Here is a 23,245-nt window from a genome sequence, read left to right as displayed (position 1 = left end):
AGAGAAATCCAATGACAATAAGTGATGAACTTTTATTCAAAAACAAAACAGAAGAGTCAGAAGAGCCAGTATAAAAAATATGTGTGCGCTATTTAGAGCCATCACAGAACTTCAGCACTTTGTTAAATACACAAAACACAAAGTCACAAAAGTTTCAAAACCTGTTTTTCCTTTCTAAGGCTTCATTCACTTTATAAATATCTATCAGTTATAATTACCCACCAAACACGAAGTAGCCAAAGATTTCGATTACACCTATGTCGCGTTTTGGCTTGTGGAACAAATCAAACTCCGTCATTATGATTGGAAATGTGTGGCTGAATTGTTTTTTTTTTTTTTAATAAATGCTGTTAGTCACGTTAGGGATTGTAACTTATTACGAAGCTGACCCGAGTGGCCGAAAAAGTTAAATAAGCTTACACGTTAGAACTGAGTAAATATCCAGTGTAAGGACTTAACATCTTCAGTAGTGCCTCTTCTCTCCCATGTTTTATTTTCTGCACTACATCTATTTTTAACTGTAGTGACCACTACAACATCACACAGAAACATCTTCAACTTCGAAACCCAAACTATATCCTGTCTTGCATAACAGATCTTCTAAAAAGTAAGGATCAACACAACGAAATTGCAAATGAAAAGTTACATTTCCGTATTGCATAACACAAATCCTGCATCTCGTCCTTTTCAAGCTCTTGCCTATTTGCTGTAACCCATTTGGGAATTGATGAGGGTGTAGTAAACCCCTTGTTGGTTGAGCAGCTGTTTGTGTGTGCCTTCCTCTACCACCACACCGTTCTGGAACACGGCAATAACGTCAGCGTTCTGGATGGTGGACAGCCGGTGAGCCACTATGATGCAGGTACGACCCTCACGAGCCTTATCCAAGGCCTCCTGTACGATCTGCGGTGACAGAGAAAATCAGCCGTTATCATGCTGCATAGAGTTACACTTTCAATCCTCGAGCATCAGGCTGTTCATATTAAATTGATATCCACACATGGTGCACACATATCCTCATTTATTACATCCATATACCTCCTCTTTGGCCTTCCTCTTTGCCTCCTGCCTGGCAGCTCCATGTCCAACATTGTCCTACCAATATACTCACTCTCCTTCCTCTGAACATGTCCAAACCATCTTCACCTGGCCTCTCTAACTTTGTCCCCCAAACGTCCAACATGAGCTGTCCCTAATCGTTCCTAATCCTGTCCAACCTCGTCACTCCCAAAGAGAACCTCAACATCTTCAGCTCTGCTACCTCCAGCTCTGACTCCTGTCTCTTCCTCAGTGACACTGTCTCTAAACCATACAGCATGGCCGGTCTCACCACTGTCTTGTCCACCCTCCCCTTGATTCTCGCCGATATTTTCCTATCACGCAGAAATCTTTCTCCACCCATTCCAACCTGCCTGCACTCGCTTCTTCACCTCTTTCCCACACTCTCCATTACTCTGGACTGTTGAGCCCAAGTACTTAAACTCCTGTACCTTCTTCACCCTGTAATCTTACTACAAATGTTTAGACCATACGTCTTTTTTATGACACTCAGATCACAATGAGCATCATCTGCTAAAGTTCCTACAGACTGCCCTGTGTTCATCCCTGGACTCTCATTCAAAACATCCTTTCTAGTACTGCCTGTCTTTACACTTCTACACCTGTATACTGTATCGATTTATAATACCACTATCTCCATGTCACTCAGATTGGTTCCTTTATGAGTCTGGTTCCTCTTGTGGATTCTTCTCACCACTTGTTCATTATCAATCTAAATCTACATCCGGATTTCTTCTTCGCGACAGATAAAACTGAATTGAATATATACATATTTTTGTCTTGATCAATAAGTCGCAAGATCAGGCTCAGTACCTTTTCACTTTCTGTGTCGAGAGCTGATGTGGCCTCGTCCAGTAGCAGCAGTTTGGGGTTGCGCAGGATGGCTCTAGCGATAGCGATACGCTGCTTCTGTCCACCTGACAGCTGAGTGCCTTTATCACCTGCCTGGGTCTCGTATTTCTGAAATACATCACAAATACACAAACATCATACCAATTAGAGGTTATTCACTCATCATGCTTACATCACACATGATTTCCATTGAATTTAGAATAAAGAAAATATGAACTTGGTGTTTCATTTAATAGACCTAAAATGTTTGTAGTCCATATCAATTTTTGTTTTCTGGGATTGATGTTTTTGGAAGCATTAGTAAAACAAAATTATGTGCATTGTATATACCTGAGGAAGCCCCGCTATGAAGGAGTGTATATTGGCCGCCTTAGCAGCTTGTTCGATCTCCTCCTGAGTGACCTGCCTGCTGTTATCTCCGTACGCGATGTTCTCGGCCAGGCTGCAGTCAAACAGCACGGGCTCTTGGGATACGATGCCTATCTGAGAGCGCAGCCAGTGGATGTTGAGCTGTTTGGTGTCATTATCGTCCAGCATCTGCCAATATAATCACAGATAATGGTATCATCTAAATTACTAAAACGTTAGAAACACCACAGATGAATAATAGTGTAAGGACTCGGATCTGTTCTGTCATGTTTTAGTGAGGAATAATCCCTCTTGCTGTCCTGCAGGAGGCAGTGTATGAGAGCATGAGCACAGACTCGCGTGTTCGGGTTCTGGATATGGTTTTATTATGCACTTTGTTTAAATAAACAACAGAGGACTGTGAAAGATATTTTATGAGCTAATTATAACAGTTCTTTCTATCAGGGTTAGAGTCATAGAGTCAGCAATCTACACAATTAGACTCTTTGACAAGTTTATTAATTTATTTGGATTATAACTCGTCACACTGTGAATGGTGGATCAAAGTTTATTATGATGGTTGGATATTTTGGGATATTGAGGTGTATAAAAACTCCAGCTACACTGCTGCACCAGCACAATACAAACTGCCTATGGTGTCCAATAGTGGTCAATTTCCACTAATATAAGGGGCAAAGGACTGACAGGGTGGAGTCAGTAACCCTATGCTTTTTACATGACAAAATGGCCCAAGTGTGTATATAATGGATAGCTTATATGCACAGCAATAAAATGTACTTATATTGTGTGTGTGTGTCTCACCACTGTGCCTTGTAGTGGATCATAAAATCTCTCCAGCAGCTGAATGGTGGTGCTTTTCCCACAGCCGCTGCTCCCCACCAGAGCGAGGGTCTGACCCTTCTTCACCCGGAGCCGCAGCCCCTGCAGTACGGGCACGTCTGGCCGTGACGGGTATCTAAATATCACGTCCCTAAACCGTACGTTCCCTTCGAAGTGATCCTGCACACATAACATAGTGTTACTCCATTTCTGTATATAAATAAACTGAAATGTATTACACTGAAATTTATAAACAAATTCTTATTTGATAATTCTAATTATTTTAATTGTACCCGAAAGTGCAGAAGCCTTGCTGTTAATTAAAAGTAATAGCACATGAAGATTCTATATTCAATAGTGTTTTTGTATTTACAGAAAGAGAAATGAGAGAAACAAAGGAAAAGGGTGCTGTACCGGCTTTTCTCCCTCCTCCGAGTCGTTGTCGATATCTGGCACTCGATTGATGAGCATTAGGATATGAGAGGCCGACATCTTAGCCTTGGCGTAGTTTGGAGTAAAGGAGTTGGCTTCTCCCATTGCCATGGCTCCATATATTACAGCTGATATTACCCTAACAACAAAAAAACAGTCTGGCATTAGCTGCATGATTAAATTTCCATTTTAATCTCAGAGTTTATATATATATATATATTATACTTTTGTGTGTCTCTTGTAGCTGACTAAGCTGCTGTAACACAAGAATTTCCTTCATGGGATCAATAAAGTCTGTCTGTCCGTCCGTCCATCCGTCTATCTGTCTATCCGTCTATCCGTCCATCCATCCATCCATCTATCTATCTATCTATCTATCTATCTATCTATCTATCTATCTATCTATCTATCTATCTATCTATCTGTCTGTCTGTCTATCCATCCATCTATTTATCTATCTGTCTGTCTGTCCCTCCGTCCGTCCGCCCGTCCCTCCGTCCGTCCGTCCGCCTATCTATCTATCTATCTATCTATCTATCTATCTATCTATCTATCTATCTATCTATCTATCTATCCATCTGTCCATCTGTCTGTCTATCTATCTATCTATCTATCTATCTATCTGTCCATCTGTCCATCTGTCTGTCTATCTATCTATCTATCTATCTGTCCATCTATCTATCTGTCCATCTATCTATCTATCTATCTATCTATCTATCTATCTATCTATCTATCTATCTATCTGTCCATCTGTCCATCTGTCCATCTGTCCATCTATCTATCTATCTATCTATCTATCTATCTATCTATCTATCTATCTATCTATCTATCTATCTATCTATCCATCTGTCCGTCTATCTATCTATCTATCTATCTATCCATCTGTCCGTCTATCTATCTATCTATCTATCTATCTATCTATCTATCTATCTATCTATCTATCCGTCTATCTATCTATCTATCTGTCTGTCCGTCTATCTATCTATCTATCTATCTATCTATCTATCTATCTATCTATCTATCTATCTATCTATCTATCTATCTATCTATTCATCTATCCATCTATTCATCTATCCATCTATCAAGGACAACAAGGAGATAGAGTATACTGGAAAGGTCCTGCAATGTTCATAGAAAACTTAACTAATGCTGCTGAAAGAATCCTTTAGTCAGTATGTAGTTTTGACATGTCTTTCCACAGTATATAGTATACACAACTTGACGTTCTGAGAAAATGGTCTGGTTTTATTCTAATCGATTTCTTCTTCGCTCAGATTGCTACTGAACCCTAGAAAACATCAGACCAAGATACGTCAATATCACTAAACATCAAACTGCACGATATACTGTGGAAAGCCGTATCCAAAATCCATACTGACTAAACGTGGGATTCTTTCAAAAGCAGAGACATCAATCATGTCCTTTATTTTTAATGAACATTGCAGTACTTTTCCATCTTGCTCTCTCTCATTCTTGTGCTTTACACCACGGCCTCCCAACTACTTCATCTGGAAGCCCCTGCTACAGCTATAACGTGTACAGTGAAAGGATGAGGAGGGTGAGCTGCCAAACTCACTATACGGGAATGTAAATTAAGAATATAAAAAGAAGATTGTTATGTATAAACTTCTTGTCTAGGCAAACAAAAGGCAATATTTATTTTTTTGCTTAGAAATTTGTGCAGCAATTTCATTCCAGTGAACAGAAATGTCAGTGAGTGCATTTTGCCTCAGTACACATGCTTCTCACTTATTTCTAAATGATTAACTTACACCATGGGAAACAGCAACCTTTGTACCCCATAAGCTGTCCCTTCTACTACTGTCCACGCACAGTAACTCTAATCTTGTGCGTGATCTGTACATCTGTACAGGTGTGTGCATCTGTTAGAGCAGTACTAATTCATTTTTTTGCAATAAAATGTCTCATGATGATACTAGTAAGCTATTAACATACTGTACACATTGTTTTGTATTACATTTTGTCATGTTACAACTAACTTCTTAGGTGAAAAAATCTAGTGGAAATATTTTCCAGAAGATTTGAGGCTGTTTTAGCTTGAACGAAGATGGGGGCTTGATGATCAGTTGTCCATATTTCTGGCCATAAAGTGTATGAGACTTCTGATAGAAACTAGTTGTTCAACAACAGGAAGGAATACTAACGCAATCAAACTTTCATGCTTTGTACACCGATCAGGCATAACATTATGACCACTGACAAGTGATGTGAATAACAATGATTATCTCCTTATCATGGCACCTGTTAGTGGGTGGGATATATCAGGCAGAGAGTGAATATTTTGTCCTCAAAGTCGATGTGTTAGAAGCAGGTAAAATGGGCAAGAGTAAGGATTTGAGCGAGTTTGACGAAGGGCCAAATTGTGATGGCTAGACCACTGGATCAGAGCGTCTCCAAAACTGCAGCTCTTGTGGAGGTGTTCCCGGTCTGCAGTGGTCAGTATCTATCAAAAGTGGTCCAAAGAAGGAACAGTGGTGAACCGGTGACAGGGTCATGTGCAGCCAAGGCTCATTGATGCACGTGAGGAGCGAAGGCTGGCCCGTGTGATCCGATCCAACAGACGAGCTACTGTTGCTCACATTGCTGAAGAAGTTAATGCTGGTTCTGATAGAAAGGTGTCAGAATACACAGTGCATGACGGGCCAGGGCTGTTTTAGCAGCAAAAGGGGGACCAACACAATAGTAGGCAGGTGGTCATAATGTTATGCCTGATCAGTGTATATGGAAAACATTTTTGTAATTATTTGCTTTTACCCCTTACTTCAATATTATGGGATGTTCTATGTCAGTCCATATCAGTTCACTACACCACTATGGTTCAAACAGTGTGAATACTTATGCAAGCCACTGTCTCAGTGAATAAAACTTATGAGGTTAAATTAACAGGATTGTATTGGTACAATGGTCCCAGTTTACTCTAATCACTTACAGAAAAACACCTTCAAACGTCATCATGTTCTGCTCAATGAGCCATGAACCGAACTTGAAGCAGCCTGCGTAAGCAAAGTAGATCATGGCTTGGGAGAAGGAGAATGTAAAACCAAAGATATGTGCCTTCTTCTGAGCATTCCTGCAAGAATAAAATCATACAACCAAGTTATTCCTTTTTGCAGTAAATTCTAAGACTTTTTGATGAAGGTTAAAAAGATGAACTGACTTGTACGGTACAACCAGGTTCTGCTGGTAAATGGTCTCAAACTTCCTCTCTCTGGTCAGCGATACGACCGTGCGGATATTTTCTATGGCTTCCGTAGCAATCTGAGAGAAAGAGAAAACAGTGGCACGTCTTGGTCTGGTTTTATTCTAATTATGACAAAATGTGCGTGTGGAAAGTCATAACAAAATTGCATAATGTCTAAAAGGTGGGATTCTTTCAACAGACAATTCAATAGACATGAATGATGCTTAGTTTTCTATGAACAATGCAGTACCTTTCCAGCTTGCTCTAGCTCCTTCTTGTCCTTCGTGGCATGGCCCCCTAACAGCTTCATCTGGATAGCCCCTGCTACAGCTATAATGGGTACAATGGAAAGGATGAGGAGGGTGAGCTGCCAGCCGTACACGAACGAAATGATGATTGCGGTGCCGAGGTTGGCCACGTTCTGAGCCAATGTGGCCAATCTCAACCCTGTTGCCTGAAAAAGAACATCCACAATATATTAACGCTGCCTTCAGTGTGTTCAGTGTCCCTTTTTCCTTTAAAGCACGGAAAAATAGACAGAGACTATTCTAATGTTCAGTATTAATCGATCTAAGCTCACATTTTGATGTATCAGGTTAATAAAGGTTCTAGTAAGTAAATACTACAATCCATACAATGTACATCAGTGCTTTAATCAAGCTTTCTAGCTCCAGTAAGCTAAGGACTGGATTATGGATTAAAGAGAAGGGATACAACTCACGCCCTGCACTTGAGCAGTGTCTGTGGCCAGCCTGGTGGTCAGTGCTCCCACACTATTGTTAGGGTTATCATACCATCCTAGGTCCTAAAACACACAGGGAATGACATCAATCCTCTCACTTACTCTGTATATGTACATGGTTTAGGTGATATATTGTTAAAGGCGTTATTGCTTGGACTCTGACCTGTCTCATCATGGATTTAAAGGCTCGGTATCTCAGTCTCATGGTCAGAATCTCACCAGCTTTACCAAAACAGTAACCCTGAAAGAAAGATTTCAAATAATATTTAATGTACAACTTTCAAACAAAAAAATAAATAATAATAATAATAATAATAATACAGTCTATAGTAACACATATTTAAATGTTATCCTTAAGTCTCCCCTGGGACATCTTTTTTTTTGGTTCTGCCCACAAATTCAGAGATTTTTCTCAGACATTTTCCATTTGTTTTCTCTGGTATAACTCCCAGACCCTATGACAGCAGTTCTTGATTGGTCAGATTCAATGGAAAAGTCCAAAACATATGGTTGCCTCTTAAATATGGTTTTTAGATTGGATAACAGAACTTACATCTTAAAAGAATTAAATACAACATTTTTGGAAACTGACAAATTTGATAAAATGTGGGAACCAGTTTTCAGTTTTTTGTCATGTCACAAAAACCCAATTATTTGGGGTTTATTTCCCCAAATTTTTCCCCATTTTCTCATTTTTTTATATTATTTATTTATATTATTATTATTATTATTATTACATATTATTGATATATGAAGGATTTGTCTTATTTTTTTTTGTTCTTGGTTACGGTTTTAAATTTTGCTAAATATATTTATTTTGAAATTTATTTCATAATAGAAAATAATATTCCAAAAAATAACAAAACAATATCATACTTTTAAGAATAAAAGTTGGCCCAGCATTGCAGAGAAATAATTTTTTTTGTCTAAAAAAACAACCCACTAAACTCAAGACTTTTACTTTACCCATTAATAATTGTAGAATTTTATGACAGCACTTTTGACACCTGTGCTAAATGTCATGGTAGATAATATTGGCTTAATCAATAACTCATCAATGGAAGGTCGATGCACTTTTAATTTCTCGTGCCCTCTTACCTTATCTTAAACAACACATCTGTAAATGAATTACCTGAATTTACACTGGGATTTACTGAATAAAAGCATGTGATAAAATTGAAGACAGTCGACTCTCTAACATGAACTTTTGCCAAGAATAGATTTTGAAGGCTTATACCACCGCACCTGTAAGAAAAGAGCGATGAAGGAAACCACTCCAATGACAGCAAACAGCAGTGAGAACAGATTCACCCTTTCCCTTTGAACGTTTATGTCTTTCTCAGCAAACACCTGGCAGAATAAGGACAGAGAAGATTGGGGATTTTTCGGCACTCTGTCAGATTTTTTTAAGTTTAGTATAAATAGCTGACTGTGTGTGTTGGTGTGTGTGTGTCCTACAGCAATGATCTTGGAGAAGATAACAGCAAAAGCAGGCTGCAGGCCTCCATTGATGATAGCACAGAAGATGCCCACCACCATGTAGGGCCATTCTGCTTTATTCAGACTCAGTACTTTAAAGAATGATACTTCTGGGACTTTTTCCTCCTACACAGAGAGAGACAAAATATGGTGAAATATTTTTTATCTTCAAATAATGGAGAGATAATAATGCCTTATATTCCTGACTTTAAGTGCTTTAAAGTTACTTTTTCAACATTTGAATCAAACCAGGAATACATGTATCTTATGAGCTGTACAATGCCGGGCGTTTTACCTGTACTGAATCTTTGTGTACGTCATCCTGGCCTTTCTCTGAGCCAATGAAACTCTTAGATTTCTGTCTGTAGAGAGTGCGTTCCGTCATAGACGTGGCAGACGGGCTCCTCTCGTCCAGCCCTACGTCCTCGGCTGTCACCTCTGCGCCTTCTGTGCTCTTAAACGTCTAAACGAACGAATCGCTCTTAATTTCCAGGATGTTTGGACACGTTAATGTATGTACAATATACGTTTCACTCTTACAATCATTCTCTTATAAACTTCCATAGATCAACTTACCTGCATAGTGACCAGCGAGTGGTAGACTCCCTGTTTCTCCATGAGTTCCTCATGTGTGCCGATCTCCACGACTTTCCCGTTTTGAAATCCAGCGATGACGTCGGCGTTGCGGATCGTTGACAAGCGGTGGGCCACTATAACAGTCGTCCTACCGAGTCTCACCTACGCCAAATCCATGTTAAAGCTTGTCATGCCAAGTCCATCACATCTTAGCTAAGCTATAAATTTTATTGAGATACCCTATAAATCTCAATAGGATGGCGACGCAGATCAGAAACAGATACTACGTCCAAAGTTAAAAGATTATCGCGTGGCTCATTTTCGTGTCAGCAGACACATGAGGAATTAAAGGAAATTGATTCGAGATGCCTTTAAAACACCTGTCTGCCTGTCTGACCAGCAGCTCCATTGTTGCCATGGTGATGGCTGACTTGCATAAGAAGTCTTTAGAAGCATCATATATGGTCAAGCAAATCTCTATACTTGATGAGTAATAGTGACAGTTTTATTGACAATTTCAGTGCTTATTTCTGAGCACATGCAGTATCCATCATTCCATTTAGAAAGATAGATGGGTAAACATTTTGTATAATGACTGATAGTGTTCTGCTTCATTTACCACCAGATCTTAAGTGCCTGCTACACATCAAACAGTGTAATAAAGTGGCCTTGTCTGACGTAGTTACCTTATCCAGGGCTGCTTGTACAATCGCCTCACTTTCTGTATCCAGGGCTGATGTTGCCTCATCCAACAGGAGGATCTTGGGATTGCGTACGAGAGCACGGGCGATGGCAATTCGTTGTTTCTGTCCTCCGCTCATCTGAGTGCCTCGGTCTCCCACCAGAGTCTCAAATTTCTGAAAATGATGCAGACGTAATTGAATAGAGCCTAATAGGGCTTCCTTCTGCCTCATTTGTTTACTGCCCGAGACGGGTTATTTTTATCTCTCCTAATTAGTCTTTAGAATAACAGACCCTTTTCATGTTCGCCTGATGGACTTACATCAGGAAGTTTCATGATGAAATCGTAAGCATTGGCCTCACGTGTGGCCTGCTCTATCTCCTCCTGCGTCACATCCTCACGGCCGTATCGAATGTTCTCGGCAATTGTGGTGGCGAAAAGAACAGGCTCCTGACTCACAACGCCGATCATCTCCCTCAGAGAGCGCACGTTCAGACTGCGAATGTCATGGCCATCTATACTCACCTAGGGAAAGAAAGTGGGTTGAGAAGTTTTGTCTAATTTGATTTTGACCATCGTCTCTTTCTCTCTGCCCACACTTACTGCTCCTTCTTGGGGGTCGTAGAAGCGCTGAATCAGTTGGACTGTTGTACTTTTACCACAGCCGCTGCTACCTACGAGGGCAATAGTCTGTCCACTGCTGATCTTCAGATTCATTCCATCTAAAACCTACAAACACAACAAGGTGCTCTGAATTTTCTTCCTGCAAGCCTAATACATCTGATAGTTAACAATTAACATTTAGTAGAAGCTCGAACGTACTTTCACATCCTGCCGGGAGGGGTAGGTGAAGTGAATGTCTTTGAACTCAATGTTTCCTTTGACCACATCAGGTTTGTGTCCTTCATCTGAGAAACTGTTAATGCTGGGTTTCTGTGGACAACATAAAGGAGTGCTTGACTTCCCTTCCACATGAACACAAAAACAATCTCCAAAACAAATAATTAATAAAACATTTCATGTTTTGCGCTCCAGACCTAAAACGCATCTAATGGAAACTTCTTTGCTCTGAGCCTTGTTCAGAACTCAGTAGGAGACCAGCTCTGGTCTTGAATTCACGCTGCCACTGAAACAATGGCAGGAAGCTCCAACGCCAAATTTAAATTTATTTGGACAGGCTCAGATGTGTTTCTGTATTTTTCTTTGTTCCACAAAGCCCCTGTTTGTGCCCTGAATGTTTATTATAACTGAAAAATTGGCCATGTGTACACTAATCCCACACCCTGACCTCTTCTTTCCGGACAGGGAAGAAGCAAGAGACAGGAAGTGAGAAGGCCCAGGCAAGATGTCCTCCAGTTCCCAATGCTAGAATGTTTCATACAGTACATGGTGTTCCAACATCCCTTGTAATTACTGGAAAAGCAATTACTAAGTTCCCAGTTTCCTTACTACAGTCCTACTGTAGATTTACATTTGGTCTTCAACATCAAACATTATAACTAAAGACTAATATTAAAAATGCAAAAGTGATTTTTCTTTTACTTGAAATAAAAAATATTGAACTAATTGAGCTACATGCTAAGGATTCGACTACACGTTCAGGAAAAGCTTATAAATAAAATAAAACTATTAAAAATATATATCCCAAATGTGTGCTAGTTGTGAAAGACATCTAAGAGTGAAAGGTTTTTCTCCCCCACTCATTTTCACTTATGTAATGTCTTATGTCTTCGTGAGAAAGCAGAAGGTCCGTAGGTGTTACTCACATGATCGATGATGTTAAAAACCTTGTGAGCAGCCCCTCGTGCGCTAGAGAACGCCTGAATGCTGGGAGAGGTCTGTCCAAGGCCGAATGCTCCAATCACAACAGCAAAAAAGACCTAAATGAGGAACAGAGAATGTGGAGTTTTCTGTATGTGGTTATGACCGAGTGATATACAGTATATTTTCAAAAACTGGCTCATGCTATCATTATCTTATACTGTATAAAGTCATAATGACCAATTTTGACTGATTTTCGTTCATGGATTGAAGAGTCATGTGACTAAATACCTTAAACCTCATACTCACCGTCAGAAGATTTCCGATGTTGTACTCTTTAGCGAAAATCAACGTGCTGCCATACCAGAAGGACAGAGCGTAGGACATGTAGATCATGAAGTATGTGAAACCCACAGCAATGTTTACTGTAATGGCTTTCTTTATTCCAACATTCTTGGCGTCTTCCAGATTTTTCTCATACCTGTCAGGAAGGTAGAGCTGGTCAAGTAACCGGTAACACAAAGATGATTAAGGAGCCATTTAAAGCAGCATACACTATTTTCCAAAAAAAGTTGGTTAATATTATTAGTAGAATGATCATTTCCTGTCATTTAGTGTATTCAAAAATGTTATATTTGTTGCACAACGATCACAAACATGGTGGTCTGCTAAAACCCATCAGATGTCATTATGCCTAAAATCAAGCTTTTTTGGCCAATGATTTTCTTTGATACCTCGACTTTAGGAAACTAAATCACTTTGGAAATGTCTAAGTACTGACAAAAATTTATATCTCTCACACAGTGAATGTCATGCTTGCATTAAAGGAGAAGTTCACTTCCAGAACAAAACTCTACAAATACTTTCCTCACCCCCTGGTCATCCAAGATGTTCATGTCTTTCTTTCTTCAGTCCTAAAGAAATGATGTTTTTTGAGGAAAACATTTCAGGATTTTTCTCCGTATAGTGGACTTCAATGGTGCCCCGAGCTTGACCTTCCAAAATGCAGTTTAAATGCAGCTCTAAACGATCCCAGCCCAGGAAGAAGGCCCTTATCTAGCCAAACCATCGGTCATTTTCTTAGAAAAATAAAAAACTGTATACTTTTAACTACAAAAGCTCGTCTAGCACTAGCTCTGGGATGTGCATACACAATACTACGTACTACGTAATCACGTGTGAATTAACAACAGACCCAGTGTTTACTAGTGTGGAGAAGGAGGACCGCTCTGGAGTTGTTTCGTGTGGATGGACACAATATTACACAAAAAACTGACACAAAGACATATAACTATGTGTCATTCCACATGCAACAACTTCGGAGTGGTCCTCCTTCTCCACACTAGTAAACACTGGGTCTGTATTTCCACCTATGTCACGTGTGACCTTCCGTCCTTCTGTTTGCCTCAAAAAACATCATTTCTTTACGACTGAAGAAGGAAAGACATGAACATCTTGGGGTGAGTCAATTATCTGTAGATTTTTGTTCTGGAAGTGAATTTCTCCTTTAAGGTGTTCAATACTATATGCCTTAGTAAAATAGATATAAGAGAGTTTTATAATTCAATATCAGCTGTTTCTATATCTGGGATGCTCCTTCACTGCAGAATGGAATTATTTAATACAATTCACTCCATCTACACTTATGGGGCTAAGTAGATTTTAAAATGGTGATATGTTCTACTATACATAAAAGTTCACAGTGTCAAGTGTTTTCCCAGGCCATCAAAAATAGAACACAAGGACACATAACGTACAACTGAAAGAGATAATAATTTTATGACTCTTCCATGTTAAAGTCCATCTGTCTGCTGTTCAAATATGATTTAGTGATTGCTCACACTATGACTTTACACACTAGTTGTGCCTTGTATCTGGATACATAGCATGTCTTTGCTCAGGCGCAGTTAGTGGGCTTAACATTATCCGGATATTGGCTTTACAGTAACACACCTCTTTAATTCCTTCCTCTGTCCTCCGAAGGCAAAGACAGTCCTGATGGAAGAGAGCACCTCTTCGGCGACAGCTCCAGCTTTCGCGTATGCTGTCTGTTCCCTCGAGGTGAATGAGGTCATTATCTACACAGGAAGCAGATAAACTTCGTTTTTTATGAGTATAATCAAAATGCTGCCTAACTGTTTAGGAAATGTTCTTGTAGTTCTTGAAGATTCTCAGTATAGTTTACATTCCAAGTATTCTCCCTGCCCTTCACCTTCCCGTATTTATATACACTGCTATATATACACTGCAACAGAGAAAGATGCTGTTCTCTTGAGTCTGGTTACGGTCTCTAACCTTGGTAATGACAGCAGCCGAGATGCCAAGCAGGGGGCTTATGGAGAGGATAACAAGGGTGAGCTTCCAGCCTTTGATAAAGCCAATGACGAAACCAGTTAAAAAGGTGGTGAGGGACTGGATTAACATGCCCAGCTTGTCTGCAATGCCTTCGTTTATCTTAAAGATGTCACTGAAGAGAGAACAGAGCGGTAAAACATGTATTTGTATTTTAATTCTATTTAATATTGCACTGATTCAGAACTGAGAGAAATAAATGATCTAATAGTCCATTTTTTCTTAAATATAGTGTACATTTGTTATTAGTATTATTATCTAAAATGTCACTTTTTCCAGTACCCAACCCGGTGCCTTACTCTGCAAGCCGTGTATTGAGCTGTCCGGTCTCGTTGACATCAAACCAGCCGATGTCCTGTTTGATGATGGAGTGAAAGAACAGCTTCCTGAGCCTCTTCACTTGTCGCCCCGCAGCCAGGGTCCAGAAGGCCACCTGCATGTAGGCTGCAAAAAGGACTATACCTCCCATGATGCTGTAGTAAATGGCATGCCTGACCAGGAGCACATAGATAGAGTGTACGTATGAGTTTAAATAAAAAGCACAAATGCTTCCCCATAGAGTGTCTGATAGATAGGCCAGGATCTTCGGGATTCTTTTAAGGTATGATTCACTCTTATTGGCTAGTGAACTCAAGAAATGGCCTTGAGCATTAATCAGCTCAGCAAAGGACACAGTGATCCATTTCGTATGGAAATATGTTTGGATCGAAGCTATAATCGAATGTTTGTTGTATTATATCGATATGATAAAGTCAAAAAATAAAAAAAATAAATAAACTGCTAGTTCCAGAGGGTGGTTAAAGGTTTAAAGTTTCATTTTGCTGTTAATGTTCAACTACATGATGAGAAGAAGTCAGACATAATGCGGTATTATGAAATCAAAGCCGAAGCCAGTAACTGACATGGAATTCTTCAACTTTTAACAGAGAAACAGCTTATGTAATGATGAACGAAGGAGAACCTGTTACCTTGTCATCTCTTCTCCAAGTGTTGGCAAGGTGAAGTCTAAGATCAAAAATTGAGATACATGTGTTTTAGTGTTATCGCTTGTAGATCAACAAATAAGTTAAGTTTTGCAACATTTTTTTTTCTTTCCCCAAAGTCTTATGTGTGTAAATTTAGAGCAACACTAGATAAGTCAATCACTTGTCATGTAAAAATTGTGTTTGGACTCACTATCAGGTAAAGTTAAGTTTGGGGGATTACTGTTGCCCACAAAGCTGTTCGTCATATCTCCAAATACAATCACCATAGCAGGAAGCACCGCTCCATTCGCCATGGCCATGACGGTTCCAACCAACATCAGAAAAATGTCCAGACTATCAGCAAAGCGAAACTGATACACAGAAGTTGGAGAACATAGTTGGTAATCATGAATACCATGATCATGATATTGTAGGATTTGAATATAAAATGATTTTCACTCACTATTTCCAACGGTCCCACCATTGGCTCTGGGGGAGGTTTGTCTTTTTTATTTTTCTTCTTTTTCTCACTGAAAGGCAAATGTATATTACACTTAAATACTCCAACAATCCCATTATGGCTGGGAATATGACATCATGTGAAAAATTACACTTTTCTGAGACATTCACAATTTTTAATTCATAAAAATCCCCTCGTTTTTCATTTTAAATTCGTAGACATTAAAATATTTTACATTTTCCTATATATTGTGCTGCACATTGTGCATCATGTCGAATTCTCGAATCTGATTGGTCCGTTCATTTTATTAGTTTGTTAGGGTTTATATCAATGCCCTCATTCTTTATCTCCCTTTATCTTTCTTATAGTAAGAATTTATGTAGAAGCTCATACGCTGAATGCTCCACAATCCCAACCTAATAATCTTCTTCTTCTTCTTTCGGCTTTTCCCTTCAGGGGTGGCCACAGCGAATCATCTCTCTCCACCTATCCCTATCTTCTACATCCTCAACACTTGCACCCACTAGCTTCATATCCTCATTCATTACATCCATATACCTCCTCTTTGCCTCCTGCCTGGCAGCTCCATGTCCAACATTCTCCTACCAATATAACCGATCCGGTATGAAATTCAGAGTACTGACGATTCACATGTTTTATGCCGGATGCCCTTCCTGACGCAACTCTCTCTATTTATCCGGGCTTGGGACCAGCACAGAAGTCACTGGACTGTGACCGTCATGGCTAGATTAATCCCAGTCTAATAATAATAAACCTATAAAACCTGTTGTTAGTTCATATAAAATCATTAATATGCCCCAGCTTTCTATAATGTGAGGGTTATTTAACAATGATGGAAGGAGTCTCCAGTGTCAGGGCTTTGTTACAGCTTTCCGTCACAGGAAGTACAGACAGAGGAGTTCCCACTTTCTGGTTTCTTGCCAAAATGCCTTACTGTTTGTTTTGTCTTACTACCTTCAAAAGAGAGGGAAAATAGTGAGGAAGCAGCTGTTTACAGTTGTTATAACACAAGTGATATCAGGGTTAGTTTGTCTCACAGTTGTCTCACAGATGCTCCGTAATGTTCCTTCATAGTATGTGCATAAAGTCAATATTTAGCTTTCTTCAGTAAAGGACATACAGCAATTTTTGGATACTTTTTTATTTATCGTTTTGTCTCAAATTAGGATATAACTAGAACATGTTCTTATTTAAGTAAACATTTCATAATTTACCGGTATATGGGGGAAACATGTTATATTAATTTTATAATGCCAATCATCATCATCATCACAAGACAAAATAACTGGTCAAAAAGTGAACATTTCTTGACTGTAGTAAACTGTTAGATGTTTAATAGGTTAATGAGGATGTTAAAAACTTAAATAATAATCATTTTTTTAAAAATCTGCTGACTCATTTGCTCCATTATCAAGGCTGGGTGGAAGTTTTTTTATTGAGGGGGGTGCAAACTTTTGCACGCGCTTGTGCGTAAAAAGTAATGTATTACGCATTAAAAAAAAGTAAAGCATCACTAAAGATTACTCTAAGAAAACGTACCTTATGTCTCCATTTGGACTGGCTTGTCTTTCCTCCTCCTTTACGTCGTACTTTTTGACCATGGTGCCTGTTTTATTCCCCTCTGAAGCCGCTTGTTGTTCAATAATGACGGTAAAACTTGAGCTCTCGCGCTTCCTGAGGCGACAGCGGTGACAAATTAATAATTTATTTTATAACAAAAAAATAAAAAAAAAACAATCCGAGTAGAAGAAGCCAACGATGAGTTACAAAAATTTATTGTTTAAGGTTTTTTGTTTGTTTATTTATTTATTTTTATACACAGCGCTGTTACCCTGCTTGGAGCTCGCGCACGGTCTTCTGGTCGGCGAGCGTGGAGAGGTGGCGCGCTCTCAGCGCGTGCGAGGGGTTTATATTACACCTGCAGTGACGTCATTTACAAGGGGGAAGCACGAGACCGTTGCATATTCTGTGTTGGTTTTTTTTATTGTATGTGCATTGATATCATTAAGAAAATATATTATAATCCTCAAAGACCAGGAAAAAAAACAAGAAGAAAAAATACAGTGCCTCAGTTTCCTCTGCTTTTCTGACAGGAGTTGAAATTGATGTGCTCTTAAGCTGTTGTGGTTGAAGCACCATGGCTTTAGTTGTACTGAAATGCTTTTCTGTACACCACTGGTGTAAAGACTGGTGATGTGAATTAGCATACCCTCCCTGTCAGCTCTTCTGTCCTCCGTAAATAACACTGATGATCTCCTCATCATGGCACCTGTTAGTGGGTGGGATATATTAGGCAGCAAGTGAACATTTTGTCCTCAAAGTCGATGTGTTAGAAGCAGGAAAAAATGGGCAAGTGTAAGGATCTGAGTGAGTTTGACAAGGTCCAAATTGTGATGGCTAGACCACTGGATCAGAGCATCTCCAAAACTGCAGCTCTTGTGGGGTGTTCCCGGTCTGCAGTGGTCAGTATCTATCAAAAGTGGTCCAAGGAAGGAACAGTGGTGAAACGGTGACAGGGTCATGGGCGGCCAGGGCTCATTGATGCACGTGGGGAACGAAGGCTGGCCCGTGTGATCCGATCCAACAGACTGTTGCTGAAGAAGTTAATGCTGGTTCTGATAGAAAGGTGTCAGAATTCACAGTGCATGACGGGTCAGGGCTGTTTTGGCAGCAAAAGGGGGACCAACACAATATTAGGTCATACTGTTATGCCTGTTATACTGTTATGCCTATGATGATGATGATATGTTGTTTGTGTTTGGAATAGACAGATATTCTATAAAACAGTATAGTCATAATTCATTTAAAATAATAAATATAATGAAAATAGTCACCTGTGTCATATAACTACTTCTGTATTTCACATTAAACTTCAGTTGAGAAAAACTTCATATAGTACTGTACAAAGGCTAGAATCAGAATGTATATATAAAGTGTGTAATATAATGAGCAATATGAATAATATATGTTTTGCAACACGGTCATCCTGCAGTTCAAAGGTCATTCTGTTACTCGTTGTATAAACATCATAACTTTTTGTTACATGAAGCTTCATTTCATAGAAATGTCAGTAAAGCTGAAGCACTAGCAAAGGTGATCCTCCATATAAAAGTGTTAATTATTACCATGAAGAGAACGCAACACATTTTTTTTAATGTGGTACAAAGAGACATACAGTATAATAGATAGTTTAGTGTATTCGAGTGCTATCGGCTATCTGATATTTTCCTCACCATAAAATGATCTCTGTTAACTGCTTTTGTTCTTTATTGTCCTTCTCTTCTCTGCGGTATCAGATCCCACAGGCATCAGGAGTTACATCATTTCACTGTCATGCAGTGAGTCAACACAAATGTGATTATGCTGAAGGTTTCACATCCAGAGCAGGATATGATGCCACTTTATAATGTCATTACATAACTGTTTCAATCAGGTGCTTATACAGTATAGAATTGAAAAAAAGTATGTAAAACATTAGTTGTGATGAAGTTTTTGCTCAATTTTGACATGTATAAAGACTCATCAAAGCTCAAACCTTCAAATCATTCCTCTATAAGTCCTTCTGTAAAGTCATAATATCACTATAGCTCTGTATTTGTGACTCATTTTCTGCTGCTGTGGTTGGTCCCAAATAGATACACTAAAGATCTGCACCACCCCAAGACCCCAATTCTCACCCTTTCATCAGTGGATAATCTGTTTGGACATCATGGGGAAGTTCATACCACCACACGGGGCCAGAACAGAACAGAACTTCCTCATACCCAGAGAGATGGTAGGACCAGTGCTGGATGATCTACTCTTGTATACTGAAAACCAACCTCACACCATAATCCCCCTCAACAAAACTTTATACTTGGTACAATGCAGTCAGGCAAGTACCATTCTCCTGACAACCGCCAAACCCAGACCCGTCCATCGGATTTGCCAGACAGAGCTGTGTGATTGATCGCTCCAGAGAACACGTCTACACTGCTCTAGAGTCCAGTAACGGCATGCCTTACACCACTGCATCGCACTTGGTGATGTAAGGCTTGGATGCAGCTGCTCGCCCATGAAAACCCATTCCATGAAGCAATGTTCTTGAGCTAATCTGAAGGTCACACGAAGTTTGGAGGTCTGTAGCTATTGACTCTGGAGAAAGTTGGCGACTTCTTCGCACTGTGTGCCTCAGTATGCGCTGACCCTGCTCTGGGATTTTATATGGCCTACCACTTGGTCTCTGAGTTGATGTTGTTCACAGTTGCTTCCACTTTGTTATAATACCGCTAACAGTTGACCGTGGAATATTTAGTAGTGAGGAAATTTCACGAATGGATTTGTTACATATGTGGCAACCTATCACGGTACGCTTGAATTCACTGAGAGCAACCCATTCTTTCACAAATGTTTGTAGAAGCAGTCTGCATGCCTAGGTTGCTTGATTTTATACACCTGTGGCCATGGAAGTGATCAGAACACCTGAATGCAATGATTTTTTGGAAGGGTGTCCCAAAACTTTTGGCAATATAGTGTAAGCCCTATTGTCCCTTTAGAAGAACATGGATTCCCTTTTAAATGTGGATTCTCTTGAAGGTTTCTCATTCATGTTGTCTCAAGGAGATTATCCTTGCCACAGTCACCTCTGACTTGCTTGAGATGACTTGAATTGGTAGATAACATGCTTGGCTTCGGTCCAGTGAGACACCCAAAGCTATGTTATTTCTGTGGTTTAAGGTTTGTGTTAATTGAGATTTATAATGTGCTAACTGTAGGTTAGTTCGTTGGAGCAAAATGTTGGCTAGTTTGCTAGTTTCACGTGTTTACCAGTAAACAATGGAGGGAAGCCTTACTTCAGACAGCCACCAGAGGTCACTCTGGTAAAGATGATTATATAAATAGTCTCTTCTGTAAAGCATGTGTAAGAGCAAACATTTCAGGTGTTTTGTCCACAGATCCACACAGAGCTTTGTCTAAGAAGGCATCACCTTGCTAACACCGTCATTTACATTTTTAGAAAATGAGTCCGAGTTTGCATTTATCCAAACCACCTTATGATTACGACAAGGACTCAAGGACTCAACAACTATGGGACCTTGGCAATGCTGTGGGGTTTGAATCCAAACTTCTATCTATCTATCTATCTATCTATCTATCTATCTATCTATCTATCTATCTATCTATCTATCTATCTATGTCAAGTCAAGAAACTTTTTTATTCCACGATAGTGAAATGAGGCACTGTTTCTCTAGGACCCGGGTGCTAAATAAAACAATATAAAAACATAGAACGTTGCCCCTAGGTTGGACAACACTGGTCCGATACTCAGCGTTGGATCGGTGCATCCCTACAGGTCAACAACGAAGTGTAGCCTCGGTGAGACCATTTGCATATCAGCTTATCAGGGAGAAACACAGAGCAGTATTCAAACACGTGGTATTCATGTACATGCTACAGATTTATAGCAGTCTGGATATGTCAGTAAACGTGACCCTAATATATTTTACGTCAACACTAAAGACCATTGCTGAAAACACACACGTGAAACATTACCTTGAAACAGTGCAGTGTGACGATGGAAAATGCAGCTTTTAATAATCAAATCATACACTTATCATTAAGTTTGTGTGTCTTTTGTACCTGTAGTATGTATTTTGAGTCATGTGGAGGTACCTTTATGTAGCTTAACAGGTGTAAGTTTAACAGGTAATGGTCCTCAAGGTCAATTTATGCATCTTCATTTATTTCTTACTTAAACACTACACCGACCAATCATAACATTATGACCACCTGCCTCATACATTGTGTTGGTCCCCCTTTTGCTGCCAAAACAGCCCTGACCCGTCCTGCACTGTGTATTCTGACCCCTTTCTATCAGAACCAGCATTAACTTCTTCAGCAGTTTGATCAACAGTAGCTCGTCTGTTGGATCGGATCACACGGGTCAGCCTTCTCTCCCCACGTGCATCAATGAGCCTCGGCCGCCCATGACCCTGTCACCGGTTCACCACTGTTCCTTCCTTGGACCACTTTTGATAGATACTGACCACTGCAGACCGGGAACACCCCCACAAGAGCTGCAGTTTTGGAGATGCTCTGATCCAGTGGTCTAGCCATCACAATTTGGCCCTTTTGGTCAAACTCGCTCAAATCCTTACGCTTGTCCATTTTTCCTGCTTCTAACATCAACTTTGAGGAAAAAATGTTGACTTGCTGCCTAATATATCCCACCCACTAACAGGTGCCATGATGAGGAGATCATCAGTCTTATTCACTTCACCGGGCAGTGGTCATAATGTTATGGCTGATCTGTGTAGATTCACATTTCCAGATACAAAACATGTCCCTTTGATGGTCCCATTCCAGCAACAAGGAAATATACTTAATTTTCTCTGAATATGAAATTTCCCTGGATATTGAAAAATGATATGATTAATTTCACAAATACTTTTCCCTTTAAATAGACAGAAGATGGCTACGACTAAATCCTACAGCGGAACTAAATATGGCGTACGTTACTACATTTTTTTTTTACTACATTTGGCCCAGAAGTGCTGCTATAATACATTCAGAATAAATAAATAAACAAACAAACAAACAAAAAACTTAATATCACCTAATGATAAAATTGGATGATAAAGGAATAATAAACAAACCAGCTTATTTACATTTATAGCTATAAATACATTTTACTGGAGCCTCAAAAAATGTCACACTGGTGTAACACTGCTTCTCAAAGAGAGATCCAGGGACCTCTGGGGGTAGTGGTCAAGCGTGTCCAGGGAGTCTGTGATATATATGTGATTTAGAATTTGTTACAGTGCTGGAAATTATAAACATTTTCAACACTATCAAATTTATTATTGAGTTCTTATTATTATATTAGGAGACATTTTGATTGGTCACTTGATTCGAATTGGTTTAATTAAAACTCAAAAAGGTTTATAAATAAGAAATAATTATTTTATTTTTAAAGCAGTTTTAAGGAAAAATGTCCAGGAATAAATAGCTCTATAGTTCCAATAAACAGGAAAAGAGTCACTGATGTTTGAGAACGACGAGCATCTACGAGTGTGTTAAAAAGCTCTCTGGTGTAGAGCACTAAGTGGACACGTGGGCAGTAATAAGAGCACCATGTGACTAACACAGACCGAGGCTAGTGTTACAGCTGCACGCATCTGAAGGAAGACCATGGAACCATCCAGAAACCACCGGCTCAGCACGTCGGTCTACTGTGCATAAGAAATCAGATGGCCATGAGGCTGTACAGTCTACCTCTCCTCACCACACCCACGCCCCCCACCCGCCACCGTGAAAAAGCATGACGCTCTTCTTGCAAATGCATCATGGAGATTTGGTGTAAATAAATAAATAAAGAGTTGTTTTCCTGTCAAAAGTCATCGTACGTGAACGCAGTCCCGGAATCATTGGAGCTACGGTGATTCTGGAGCCTATCCGGGGGCGAACTGGCCTCAGGTAGGAATACAACCTGGA

The 23,245-nt window shown here is 39.6% G+C and overlaps 1 protein-coding gene across 1 annotated transcript; it reads right to left on the bottom strand.

Annotated features, from left to right (window-relative positions):
- Positions 1 to 12: 12 nt before the first annotated feature.
- On the bottom strand, positions 13 to 17,648 carry abcb4 (ATP-binding cassette, sub-family B (MDR/TAP), member 4). The gene is made up of 28 exons (XM_058376291.1): positions 17,603 to 17,648; positions 17,311 to 17,445; positions 15,754 to 15,820; positions 15,502 to 15,661; positions 15,294 to 15,330; positions 14,625 to 14,816; positions 14,269 to 14,440; positions 13,927 to 14,051; positions 12,283 to 12,454; positions 11,979 to 12,092; positions 11,035 to 11,145; positions 10,816 to 10,941; positions 10,534 to 10,737; positions 10,217 to 10,387; positions 9,531 to 9,692; positions 9,250 to 9,417; positions 8,934 to 9,080; positions 8,721 to 8,825; positions 7,639 to 7,716; positions 7,455 to 7,538; positions 6,984 to 7,187; positions 6,710 to 6,810; positions 6,482 to 6,622; positions 3,514 to 3,670; positions 3,082 to 3,279; positions 2,242 to 2,448; positions 1,873 to 2,019; positions 13 to 903 (listed from the first exon to the last, which is right to left on the bottom strand). Exons 2-28 carry the CDS (start codon positions 17,370 to 17,372, stop codon positions 700 to 702), a joined length of 3,816 nt encoding a protein of 1,271 aa, XP_058232274.1. The 5' UTR covers positions 17,373 to 17,445; positions 17,603 to 17,648; the 3' UTR covers positions 13 to 699.
- Positions 17,649 to 23,245: the final 5,597 nt, after the last annotated feature.

The sequence above is a fragment of the Hemibagrus wyckioides genome, linkage group LG23, assembly GCF_019097595.1.
Source record: "Hemibagrus wyckioides isolate EC202008001 linkage group LG23, SWU_Hwy_1.0, whole genome shotgun sequence".
Classification (NCBI taxonomy): domain Eukaryota; kingdom Metazoa; phylum Chordata; class Actinopteri; order Siluriformes; family Bagridae; genus Hemibagrus; species Hemibagrus wyckioides.
Note: the sequence above shows the minus strand (reverse complement) of the source record. Positions and strands in the feature narration are given on the sequence as shown.

What these genes read in the sequence shown, in the direction of transcription:
- abcb4 (XM_058376291.1), bottom strand. Translation starts at nt 17,372, where the DNA reads ATGGTCAAAAAGTACGACGTAAAGGAGGAGGAAAGACAAGCCAGTCCA. An exon ending in CGGCTGCTGTCATTACCAAG is followed by an intron (nt 14,052 to 14,268) that starts GTTAGAGACCGT and finishes CTTCCTGTGTAG; the next exon opens with ATAATGACCTCATTCACCTC. An exon ending in TCATCGCTCTTTTCTTACAG is followed by an intron (nt 7,717 to 8,720) that starts GTGCGGTGGTAT and finishes TCTTTCTTTCAG; the next exon opens with GGTTACTGTTTTGGTAAAGC.